Raw genomic sequence first — 12,979 nt, 5'->3', positions numbered from 1 at the left:
GGGAGAGCAGGCGGGCGGGCGGCCGGCTGCCCCGTCCCGGCCCGTCCCGTCGGTCCCGGCCCCGTCCGCCCCCGCGCACCATGCGCGGCCCCCGGCTCCCCGGGCCCCGCCGGCCCGCCCGCCCCTAACACCGCCCGGCTCCGGCGCCTTCCCCCGGCAGCGCACCGGGGGGCGGGGAGGGGGGAGAAAGGGGGCGGAAAAAAAAAAAAAAAAAGAAAAAAAAAAAGGGGGAGAAAGGGAGGAAAAAGAAGGAGGAAAAGAAGAGCCCAAGGAAAGCGGGGGAAGGCTGCGCTCCTCTGAGGACAGCGCGCAGCACCATGCAGCTGGCGCCGCTGGCGCTGGCACTCACCACGCTCTTCATCGACGGCTTGAGGATAGGAGCGAGGAGGCAGAAGCTGCACCCCAGGCAAGGTAAGGGGGTGCTCGGGGCGGGGGGGGGGGGGAGCCGGGGGGGACGCTGGGGGGCTCGGCCTCACCGCTCAGGGGCATGGGCTTCTCTTCCCTTGCAGCCAAGCTGCTGGAGAAGCTGAGCGAGTACGAGATCGTGACTCCTACCCGGGTGAATGAGTTTGGCGAGCCCTTCCCCACCGATGTCCACTTCAGGCGGCGGCGGCGGAGCACCAGCGCTGCCCCCGACGCCTGGACGGCCGCCGCCGCCGCCTCCCCCAAGGCGCACTACAGGCTCTCCGCCTTCGGGCAGCAGTTCCTCTTCAACCTGACGGCCAGCTCGGCCTTCATCGCCCCGCTCTTCACCGTGAGCCTCCTGGGCGAGCCCGCCGCCGACCAGCGGCGCCTCTACGCCGAGGCGGCCGACGCCGACGTGAAGCACTGCTTCTACCGGGGGCACGTCAACGCCCGCCCGCGGCACACCGCCGTCATCAGCCTCTGCTCCGGGATGGTGAGACCCGCGTCCCGCTCCGGGCCGCGGCCCCGCCGGGCGCCCAGCGGCGGCGCGCCGGGGCGGAAGCGCGGAGGAGGAGGAGGAGCAGCAGGGCCAGGGAGGGCTGGGCAGAGCGATGGGGACGGCCCCTTCCTCCCGCCCCCCCGGCTACGCCGTGGGGCTCGTAGCCCCGGCTCGCCCCGGTCGGGGGTTTCTCCCACCGCCGGGTGAACTCCTCCTGCTCCGCGGGTTTTGGGGGTCAAGCTGCCACCCAGCGGCCCCCCGGGGGGAGGTCAGCGGGCGCGGAGCCCGGGCGCGGACACCCTGGCGTCCCCCGGGGTGCCAGCGGGGGCTGCAAAGGGATGGCTGGGGGCTCCCCAGCAGCGCTGGCCCTCGAGCCGTCCTGCAGGCCGGGCAGGGGCATGGCCCGAGGAGAGGTGAAGGCAGGCTGCCTGGCAGCCCCTCCGGCCCGCCTGGTGCCCGTCTGGGCAGGGGGCTGTTGGCAAAGGGCTGAGCAGAAGCTCTGGGCAGGGCTGACCCTTCCGGCTGCCCCGGTGCCTGTCCCAGGTGCTCCCCAGGAGGGCTCTGTGTGCTCCAGGAGCGTGTTCACCCAGGCTAGAGCATGTGTGTGTGGCTGGGCAGGCCTCCCCCCCAGTTACTGGTCATGCTTCCCAGTCTAGCATGGCTGCAGGATGATTTTTGTCTTGGGTATCTTTTATTTACCCGCCAAATCCCTACATTCACAGTCACGTGTAACTAGGAGTGTCGGTGTCTTCTCATAGGCAGGATTTTCACTGGCTGGCCACCTCCCTCTGGTCCTTACACGTGGGTTTAAAGCCTGTCTCAGGGAGAGCTGTATGAAAACCAGCACAACGTGATGGGGTTGCAGTGAGGCCTCCTGCACACTGCAGCACCATCTCCCCCTCGGTAGGGGTGGCTTGGTAAATGTCACTGGCATAGGGACGGGGTCTCGCCTCTCATGCTCCTTGCCTATGGATTAGTAATTTGCTTTTCGTAAGTTCCAGCGGGATGGCTGCAGGGAGCAGTGCAGCCCAGCATGGGCGCAAGTGGTGTGGCGGGAGCTGGAGCTCCAGCCCGTGCCTTCACAGGGATCGCTGCAGAACCAGGCGCTCACGTGCCTCCCTCATTAACCACTCATTTTGTTGGGTAGTCCTGCTCTGTGGTTTGTCATCGCCCACAGCTGACCGCCTGTTCCTCTCTGGTCCCTCTTAGCTAGGCACATTCAAGTCTGACGATGGGGACTATTTCGTAGAGCCGCTGCAATCACTTGAAGAACAGGAATACGAAGAAGAGCACAATAAACCACATCTAGTCTACCGACACCGGACACCTCCAACCAACTCTTCAGGGGACAGGCAGACTTGTGATACTCCAGGTACACGTTTTGTTACTGCCCTTGGTGACTTGGTGCTTATGAAAGGGAACTAATTTGCGGTAAAAAGCCAGTAGGTTTGTGTGGGGCAGAAGGGATGCGGAGTAGAGGGACCCCTCTAGAAATGGTACCATGTGCGCTAGGACCGGGCTCACGGTGGTACTGTTGTCCTGGAGAGATGTGGTGTGCCTGTGCTTTCTAGTAATCGGTTATAAGGAAATTGCGGTCAGGAAAAATGTTACCGTTTCCCTTTCATCCCTGCTGTAAGGCTGGCAAGAGATCCTTTGGGCTGTCTTGCCTTAAATACCCTATGAGCCTTTAAACTTGCTTTCTGTCCTCTCCTGCATGTAATTCCTAACCACCCTAATCTGATTTGCTCTCTGTCTGAAATTCTGTTTCTGTCCTTTAAATGACATCCTTCTGTCTTGGTCTTGCTGTGCTCCTGGTCTTTCCTCCCCAAATCTGGTTGTGAGTTGCAATGTCTTATTTCTTTCTAGTGGAAATGAGAAGGTCCTAACACCAATCCTGACAGTTCTTCCCTTATTAATCACTTTTCCATGGTTCATTTTCAAAGGCTCTTTTTTTCCTCGTGGCCCTTCCTCCACCAGCACCATCTCCCTGACCTTCTTGCTCCCTTGTTCTAGTCTTTTGCACATATGAAAGAGCATAAGCCTTTTTATCTCCTCTTCATGTGCCTTGGTGAGCAACAGCCTTGCTCCTACTGTCCCTATTATCTGCAGCGGCTTCCTGCTGCTCTCTGCTTCGTTGACTTCCTGATTTTCACAACTAATCCTCTCCCTTGGCAGCAAATACCTAAGTTCTCTCTGAAGAAGCTTATTCCTTCGGTCTCCTGTTGCACCTGCTGTTTTGCCCTCCTCCTTTGGCCTGCAGCTAGATCTACAGGAGCTTTAAAGCCTAAACAGAGTAGACCTTGACTGGCTTCCCTTACGCAGGCTGCAAGCCGCTCATGTGCTGCAAAGTAGGTGGAGTTGCTCAGGGAGTAAAGGTACCACTGGAGGAGAAGTGTGGTGCCAAACTTAGGCTGCATTTAGCACGCGTGACTCGTTTGGCACCCATGACTGTGGATCGCGGCCGTGGTATTGAGCTGCTGGTCTGTTCAGCTTGCACTGATCACGCTGAGTCAGAAGATGCTCTGGTGCTCTGTGACCAGCCAGAGCTGATGCACTTAGCAACGTGTGTTTCTTCTAGCAGACATGTGGATACATGTCCACATGCAAACATACGTGCTGGGGGACAATGGTACCTCTCACAAGGCTGTCGTTGTTTGTCCTTCCAAGGGTTGCTGCTGGACTATGCCATTCTGGTTTCTCTCTTCCAGCTGTTTCTGCTCCCTTCTTTGAGATCAGATGCAGGAGACTCAGAACAGTTGGAAAGAAACACGGAATCTGGCACATTGCATCAGTAGCCCTTGGAGGAACGGAGCAGCAGATCACAGGACTCATTGAATCAAAGGTAGCTGGGAGGGCTCTGACTTTCGCTTGTGGACTTTACTCTGTGCAGTTGTAACAGTCTGCTGTATTTCACCCCACTGTATCGTAGCTTCCATTTAGGGTATTGTTCTTCTGAGTCATGATTCACAAGAATAATACTCCATCCGTGATATTACCTACATGATGTATATCTCTTTCTCCTCTTTTCCAGCATGCTTTGCTTCTTGCTTGTCTTGGTTTCCTTTTTTTCAGTCGCTTCAAGTAGTGGAGGGAGGAGGTCTTGCCTCTCAAATACAGGCTTAAGGGTTCCAGATAGGTATGGCAGTCTTACTTGTCCTCCTGTCCTCTTCCCCTCCATCTCTCCCTCTCCCTTTTGCCGTTGTCCAAGTTTTTGAAAGGGAATGATGCTTTGGTCATACGCGTTTGGTGAACAAGTCTTGGTCGCCTCATTTAAGGAGCAAGTGCAAGGCAGGTTGGGCAATGCTGAACCTTGGCTTTCCCCCCTGGGGTTACATCTGGTGGAGAGAAGGTATCTCGTGTATTTGGAGCAGAGGGGAAAACACAAAATCTAGCAGCGCTCACTGTTTTGGATGGGGTGCATCTGTCGCTCCTACTAGAGAAGAATGGTTTCATGAGAGTTTGGGATTTTATTGTAGTTGCAGGGTGTTGTGGGATCCAGCCTTTTGTCAGAAGAACGTGTGAAGCGGTGCGTTTGCATTGTAGGCTTCTGGCAGGGTTTGAAATTTGCTCAAAGAGGAAATTCATGCGAGGGAAATCTGAAGTACCCACCCTGCAGTGAGCAAGGGAAGCCCGCGTTGCCGGGCAGTGGTGCTATTAAGAATGGCTTTCTGATAGCCTTCTTCCTGGAAATGATTAATAAGCAGCATACTGGTGTGCCCTTGCCATGATGATGTAATTATAGACTTGCAGTATCCAGGAGAAGTTTCCCTTGTGAGTAGACTGACAGATTGAGTAAAAGCTTTCATTTCCAGCGGTCTCCCTGGTGTTACTTTTAGTTTTCAGCGTCCTCATGTCAGCTTAGAAAAACAGGTATTTGATTTTAAGTTTTAATTAGCAGTTTCTGATAGCAGTTTGAGGTCCTGTGACATATGAGATACTCTGCAGATGTTCTGAAAAAAGGTCTTTCTCTTCTGAACGCTGATGGATATTGAATGCAAACTGTGCTCTGCGTATGAACTCTCATCACGCAGCACCGAGGTCTCCTGGCAATGCACTTCAGCCGTCTGGCGTATAGCTCAACTGCTGCAATAAAAACTTTTGACAAACTTTTCCTTGGGGTAACAGGTTAATGTAGTTTCAGTCATAGGAAATGCGATTTCTTCTCCTTCCCTTCTTTTAGTTAGTACCGTGAATCAATTTGTCATCTGGTCGAGGATCTGGCAGAATAATTAGTTGTGTTTTACTGAATAGCCCTGACGGGATGAAGACTTGGCCAGGCTGACAGCGTGATGTCACTAGGTGCAGCGCCGCTACCACCCATCGCTTCATGATAGCAAGCTCTTCCGATCCAAATTATTAAATATCCGCTTTTCTGAGGTGGAGGAGGAAGAGAAAAGAAATTCTGATCCTAAAAAAAGAAAAAAGGAAGTGGCTCATTGCGAAGCTGGAGAGCGGAGCTTTCCTGCTCCCCGCGGAGGAACAGTCTGACTCCAATGATAAAAGGCGCTTAGCTGCATCCTGCGGTGCCATGGGGAGCTGCGCCCGCCATGCAGGCTGGCTTCAGGAGACCAGCAGCAGCTCTCCTACCCACCCTGTCCAGTCTGACCTCTGTCCAGGAGCAGACTGGTGAGCCCTACCCACTGGTTTCCATGTGAAACCCCAAAGGTTTGGTCTTGCAGGGAGGTGTCCAGCTCCAGATGCCAACAGGACCGCTACCTCTGTTCGTCACCTAAATAAACCACTTCAGGCCACGTCTTGATCTGCATCTTGTGTCCCTTTCTGCTGCCTCTTCTTTCCCCACTTTTTTTGTCATTGATATGTTTATATGTATATTTTGGTTGTTGGCTTCTCTGGAGCAATTTTCTTCAAGTTTTGTTGGGTTTTGTCATAGCTTTAGCCTTTTACTGAATCTTACCCAATCATTCTGCCTGTTGGCCACCCCTTGTTCTGAGACAGATGTGGCCTCCACCTGCCTGGTGGCACTGAGCCACAGTTGCACTGTGACCATGAGTATAAATGCAAGAGTTGGGCTTTCTCATCTCCCCACTTCTGTGTGTTCAGCTATTTATTGCTCCGAACTTTGTAAATTCCTTGAAGCTGTTACTGTGACCACAGTGCAGGACTCCCGAATGAACTCTTTTGGGCTCCTTCTTTGTTCCCACTGTATTCACTTCTCTGCTCTCCTGATCAGTGCTTTCTGTTTCCTTCCCATACAGTTAAATACCTCCCTGTTCTTGCCTCATAATTCTTTGATATTCAAGACCCATCTGTGGCTGAGATGAATAAATCAAGGACTGAATATATAGCGAGCGCTAGCCGTTCCCATGACTTGTTGCTGGTCAGCCATGCCCATCCTGAGGCTCGTGTTAGACGTGGGCTCTGAAGCTGTGTGTGAGGATCTTGCACAAAGTCCTGGCTCCTTAATGAGAGCGCTTAAAGTGGGAATATCTACCATGGGCAAAACTCCTCATGCAGAAGCAGCAATAACACTCTGATGGTGCCAAACTAGTAGGAAGATGATTAGAGCTTTTTCTGTTTCTGGAGGAGAGCCAAGGGGCTGTAGCCAGCAAAGAGGCCTTCTAGCAATTCGTGCTGAAGTGGGTGAGATTTTTGGAAGTGGGCTCCGATGAGTGCAGGACAGAGCAGATCTTACCTACGCGGAGCTGGCCGTGCCCCCACCCGCTGCCGGCGGCGGTGGGAAAGCCCGGTGACTCAGCTGCTGAGGTTGCTTTCCAAAACCACCAAGCGTTACCAGCACAGATGGCTGCTGGGCACAGCCTGGAGACTTGGCACGTCCCAGTACCTGGTAGAAACGGATGCAAAAGGGTGCAAGGCGTTGCAGTTTGACTGCTCGGGAGGCAGCACGCGTGCGGCCAGGCACAGCAGCTCCGAAAAGGCAGGGCCCATGTACCGTACTCATCTGGGTGAGGAGGAGAAAAGAAGCTCTGTGTGTACATTGTGTTGAGAAGGTTGCTGTAAAAAGCACAAGAGAAATCAGCAACATGAACCAAGTCTTGCTGCCGAGCTAGCGTGACACAGGCATAATCAGTAATATGTCACTGATTTTTCAGTTGCATTAACGAGTAATTTGTAATAGATTACACTTTCATAGTAACTTTAACAGCCCTTCTCACTGAATGTGACACTGGGGAGCCTCCAGAGCCGAGAGGTGCTGCCCTGTGTCTTGAGCAAGCAAATGCCTGGTGCTGCCAGCTTGATGACTGCGATCTTGTTTCCGTGTGATGATTAGCACCAGCCCGCTCAGCCCTTACAGATGGTTGTTGTCTCTCTCCCAATGCCACCCAGCTGCATGGGAAGTCATTGGTGAACCCACAGCACAGGCAGGAGGTGGTCCTGTCCCTGTGTTCCCACATGCTTGGGCAGGGATGCCCAGGTTGAGGTTGCCAGGGTGTGGGTTCGTTAATGAAAAAAAAAATTTCATACTCATTCTACAGCCTATATATGTTACATTCTTACTTTATAGCAGTTTTGAGGCAGAAACTTTTAATGCCTTTTCCATGGGACTCGATGTTTGTACTCTTGTGAGTGGTCCATGGTGAAATCCCAGATCCTTTGCAGTCAAGCTATTGGGCTAGGGCCCTTTTGTATTTTTGCTGTTTCTTTTGTACTGTTTGTCTTGCTTCCAACTATGACCTTATTTTGGTTTTCAACTCCTTCATCGAGCAGAATTTCACATTCTAAGTGTCTGGTTTCCAGGCAGGTCTTCAGGCAAATTCTGTACTGCTGGGTCTCACGTAACCATGGGGTTGCAGAAGATCTGCAGGGACATTTTCCTAAGCCTTTGCTTCCAGGTTGAGCAATCCTTGAGCTCTTTCAAAAGTCTGTTTAGGTTGTCAGCTTTGCTTTTGGCCTCAGGGTAAAACATTGACTTCGTTCTTTCCCTCAGAAAAATTCACATCTTAAGGAAGCGAATTGTAATTTATAGTCAGATAGTAATTATTTCAGGTTTCCTTCCCTCCCAAAAACAGCAAACGAGAGAGTTACGTCACAAGTCCCATATGCTAATGTAATTAATTCTATTTCTGGCTTCCTATTGAGGTAATAGCACAGTAACAGCCAACTAGTACTTGGTCAAATGGGCCTGGGATGTCAAACACAAGCTTTTCCCATGCGGAGTTGGGAAAGGAATCAGGCTGTAATGTTTGTGCTATCTTGCTGTGGTATTGGCAAGTGAAATATAAGGTATGAGATTGACTTCAGTTAAAAAATTTGATCACAGCCGGTGATAAAGATCCTATAACTGTGGTTTTGCTTGGAAATTTCTCAATGTGAGTTATAAGCAAGGTGCGCGCATTTTGTTGTTGTTTTTACTCTCAGTATTGAAAATGTATGAAGCATCCATCTGGCACCCTAATGGTGGAAGACCAAGATTGTGACTAAACAAATTAATTATTGATTGGTTATTGTTTTGCAACTTGGACATGGTAAGTGAACAGAGTTAAATTCTTCTCCTGAAATCAAAATGGATGTACTTGCAATTTTGCACCTACTTTTACATCACCTGTGTGGACATCCGCTGAAGAAGGAGAAGCAGGGAGGTATCACTTTGGTACTTTCCATCTGTACCCCATGGTATATACTACTGAAAATAAACAGGCTGACTATTCTGTGACTTCTCTTCCCACGTGCCTGTATTGTCATTACCAGCATCCCTGTGGCCGATTGCTAGGCAAAGTTTCTTTCTTTCTAATGGGATATTTTTTCTCATCTTTTACTGGGTGTCAGTACAAAGTTGTGGTGATCTCGGTGGTGTTCTTGTTGGCATGGTCCCTCGTAGGTATCACTAGACACAAGTGTGGGTAACGTGTTGGCGTACTTGCGACTATTATGCATTGAAAGTTGCATGAGGAGCAAGCAAACAGGCATGGGAGTTTGGGTGCTCAGGTGGCTTGCAAGGCAGAAGTTGGGTTCAACAAGCGCAGCCTGTAGAGCTCTGCAGGCAAATAGGTTCAATTAGCCCTGGCAGCACAAATGGCAGCAGCCCTGGCTGTTTTCCTGATGTGCTCAAATGCCAGCAGCATATGTCAGTATCCCTGTGGTGTATTTGTACCAGTTTGACCCGCAACCTGACTCAGATACATGTCTACTCATAGCTGAAACGCTGGGATGTGCTTTAGCAAACTGCCCAGCCCCGTGCAGTGTCACGGTGGTTTTCAAGGGTATTTTGCCATGGTTTTTTTAGTCGTTCTACAGGGCTAGTTTATTTTTTTTCCTGAACTAGTGGATCATGGAAGTGGTATCAGTGATTTTCAGCACTGTAACTTTCTGTCAGCCATACCTTAAACCAATTTTGTACCAGTCCAACGGTGCTTTTGTGCCTTGTGGTTGTGAGGTGCAGTTATTTAGTTATTTTGTCTGTAGGATGATCTTGAATCACTTTCTGCCGCATGATTAGCTCACCTGTTACTATCTGCTTTCTTAGAGGCAATTTATTGTTTTGTTCATTAATCTAATTTCTGTCTACTGTGCAAAATTGATAGGTTTCACGTACAACTTTTTACCTTAGGCAGAAAAAAAATTCTTTAAAGCTGGAATGCATTTTTGCATACATCATCAGGAAAGGAAAAGTCTAGAATATGCGTGGTCTTTGCTGTTTGCATGTTATAAAAACAGAGACTGTTTTCTTACTAAGGGGAAGCTGATTGGTGCTAACTGCAAGTCTGTGGTTATCAAGTGTTCTGGTTCAAGAAGCAGGAAGAAAGCAGGATCACCCCAAAAGACGTAGGTGGGTTCAGCATCACCTTGAGCTTTGGCACCTCCAAGGCTGGAGTCTCATTAGCCAAAGCCACCACAGGCCACAGTGAGAGAATGGAGGTGGGACTGCTTATTTTTATATCGGTGATGCTTCATGCCAGTCTAAACTGCTCACGGCTCTATAGCGTTGCTTTCTGGCCTTAGAGTATTTTCACATATGACAAACACAAATTTCCAGGCTCTGGGCTTGGTGTGCAGGACTGATTTCGGCAGCAGGTGCTCCTGGACATGGACCTTTCTGGGGATCTGAACATTGCTCCAGTTGGACATCTAGGAAGCCACTTAGTAAAGTGTCTGTGCAAGATTCAAAGTGGAGGAAGGCAAGAAAATTAACAAGCAGGTGTGCCTGGGTTGTGAGGGCTTATGATCAGTTTGTGCAAACATTTCTCTTAGTAGCAAAGACAAGGTTTTTGTAGAATCCCAATATTTTGAATCTCCTGGACCAGTTTGGGAGGAAACTCTTTTCAGCCCAGATTGTTTCCTAATTTAAAGGGAAGTATGACCAACACAAGGAAAATTAAAGTTTCCCTCCTTTGTGTTGCTCTAATAGTGGCACCTGTGAAAGGTCTGATATTTTACTGCATTTTCAATAGTTCCAACCATGAAAGTTTGGTCTATGCAGTTTTGTCCAGCTCTTGCTGATGAAGGTTGAAACTCCAGTTGATCTCTCTGTTAAGTGGGTTCAGGTTGATTTGCATTTGAAGACTTTCCAGTTTGGAGATTATATAAATTGAGCAAACTTTCATTTTCACTCTTCGTGCAGAATGCTGTTCTTTTTGGATCCTAGCTGGCCCAGATCCTTCATTTCTCTTCTGATATAGGTCATTCATCTCACCTTTATTAATAAAGACAATTTTCCCTTTCTAGCTATAGCAGCAGCTCCAATTGCACAGTCAAGGAGCTATCCAGAGGGAAGGCAGGATTAGTCCTGCTTATATGACTGGTCATCTCAGTGTGGTACAGAGCAAGGCAGTTGCTGCTCCCCCGTTATGTTACCAACCCTGGCTGTTGTCCGAGGAGGGTGAGAAGCTGCTGGCAGCACAGGGGTGTTCAGCTCTGAGTTATGTCGCCAGAACAGCACACTCACGATAACAGAGGTGAGAATCTGGCCTCATGTGAATTCATCAGAGATATATCTGTAGATATATTGAAAGATAGCTAGAGATATAAAACATACTGATATAGAATTAAAACAGACCCAGGGATAGAAAAATCCTTTGGTCCAGCTTAAGACATGTTTAGGTCCTAAAGAGAAGGCAGTTTCCATCCCATATGCTGGCAAGAAGAGCCTGAAAATACAGCTTGATTTTTAGCTAGTCTGACTTCTGCGTGACGAAAATCCATTTTGCCTCTCGCCTCTCATTTCCAAGTGATGGCAGTCACTTCAGTGGCAGCTGTTGTACCAGCTACAGGCAGCAAATTCAGGCCAGCCCACTGCAGCCGGAGCTTGTACCCAACTGTTTGGGCAGGGTTTGCTGCTGTGGCTCCGACTCGAGTCGAGGGAGGCAGGTCACATGCCAACTGCCTGCCTGGGGGGAGCTCAGATGCATTTTGATCTGCTTTATGGAGGTGTGCAATAAATAATTAACTTCCAAACGATGGTTTTATCATCTGCACAGCTGGATCAGAGCAGGTCTAGGAGTGTTATGGGCCAACCACTGAGCAGCAAACTTTGTGTTAAAAACCCTAGGTCACGTATTCAGAAAACGTACGATAGTAAGTTGGTTTGAAAGGACTGTGCCCTTTTTCTAGCAGGGAGAGGTTCGTAATGTTATTAGCTCAAGAAATAGATTATTTTTTCCTCTCTCTTTTACTACTTTTTCTTTTTTTTTTCCCCTCTGCTATGTGCAGCTCTCCTGAACTTGGAGCTGAACTGGAACTACTTGCGTTGTCACATGTCTTATTTAATTGTGCAAATTGCTTTCTATTCCAAGGACAAGTTAATGTAGAAATGGAAAGGATTACAACTGTTGGATAAGCGATCACTCTTTCTTTTAATTTTTGGTTTTAGCATAACAATAGCTACTATTTCAAAAGCAGTCCCTGGCTCTGCCCTGTCACCCTTTCATGCAGGCAAAGTACTCACATAGGGCCTGAGCTTTTGCTGCTCTCTCCCTTGGGATAGATCCAAAGTCCATTAATCAGCAGGAGTCATCCATAAATCAGCTCAATGGGCTCTGGGCTGAGGCTTCTTGCGCAAGTAAAAATAAATGGCACGGGTGGGAAGATGCCATCAGGAAGGAATATCCCTGTCACAGGATTGGGTCTCCTTTTTAAGTCCCACATAACAAAGAAGAAACCAAGCGGGAAAAAAATGAACATACACCTCCATGTCTGTCTAAAGACAGTGCAAACACCTTAAACTGTTTTAGTAAAGCAAGCAGTAAAATGGACATTATTGCAGCAGCCTTTTAGCCACTTCTTAAATTAAAATTAGCTGTCGAATCAGGGCATAGGCTCGCCTGGTACTTGAATTATTGATCTGTAGTTTGCATGGTTTAAAAGTGTTTGTCTACTCATTGGGGGTTGTTTTTTTCTGCAAATTAAAGAAAATATTTTATTACTTAAGCCTATCCAGTTACTGCCATGTGTAGGTAGATGTTTTTCTGGTCATTTGTAAAGATTGAGAGCTTGCCAAGCAAACCATTTTCCTTCCTGATTTCTGTTAATATATTCACACAATAGAAAAAAAAAAAAGGCAAACCCAGGTGGAAAAATATCACACCCTTTTTTGGTGTTGTGTGAGGCTGTAGGAAGCTGTCGCTGTAAAATCGCAGTTTTCTCGTGTCATGTGAGAGATTTTAATTTCTGCTTGATTAAACAGCAATACGCTGCACCATTCAATAAGAGTGCAGCAACAGTTTTCTGTTGTGGCCATCGTGACGAAGCGAGATATCAACAGCATCAGGCACATGGAGTACTGGCAGTCCCTGTATGCAACTCCCATTAGTGCTGGTGGGGGTTTTATGGGTGGGCTGCGAGCAGTGCACTGCCACTAGTGTTTAATTTTTTACAAGTGAATGTGCACCATCTCTGAGCGTAGTTATATGCAAGAAAGATGGGTGAAGATAACAGTCCACTACTATCAAAGTCCAGGAGTGGTTTTACATGCAATGGATCCCCACTCGCTTGTGCTTGGTTTTACAGTAACTAGACTGGCAAACATACTGTACGTTACTTGTCCAAACAGCATGCAGTAAGGGTTGGAGTGACTTCACACCTGGGAAAAAATGTGTTGGTTTTTGAAGGGATGATGTGGCTGACTTGATTTGTGTGCTGGACATGGGGGAAGTACGCTGA

The 12,979-nt window shown here is 49.0% G+C and overlaps 1 protein-coding gene across 2 annotated transcripts in view; it reads left to right on the top strand.

Annotated features, from left to right (window-relative positions):
• The first annotated feature begins 216 nt into the window (after positions 1 to 216).
• The window catches only part of ADAMTS9 (ADAM metallopeptidase with thrombospondin type 1 motif 9), an 85,070-nt gene continuing 72,307 nt past the window's right edge, over positions 217 to 12,979 (top strand). For both annotated transcript variants that reach the window (XM_068409740.1, XM_068409741.1), the window contains exons 1-3: positions 217 to 411; positions 510 to 898; positions 2,114 to 2,276. In XM_068409740.1, coding sequence (XP_068265841.1) covers positions 318 to 411; positions 510 to 898; positions 2,114 to 2,276 — 646 coding nt within the window. In that variant the 5' untranslated portion in view covers positions 217 to 317. The remainder of the gene's footprint in view (positions 412 to 509; positions 899 to 2,113; positions 2,277 to 12,979) is intronic.

Source organism: Nyctibius grandis, chromosome 10 (assembly GCF_013368605.1).
Source record: "Nyctibius grandis isolate bNycGra1 chromosome 10, bNycGra1.pri, whole genome shotgun sequence".
Classification (NCBI taxonomy): domain Eukaryota; kingdom Metazoa; phylum Chordata; class Aves; order Nyctibiiformes; family Nyctibiidae; genus Nyctibius; species Nyctibius grandis.
This window is presented reverse-complemented; position numbering and strand designations above follow the sequence as displayed.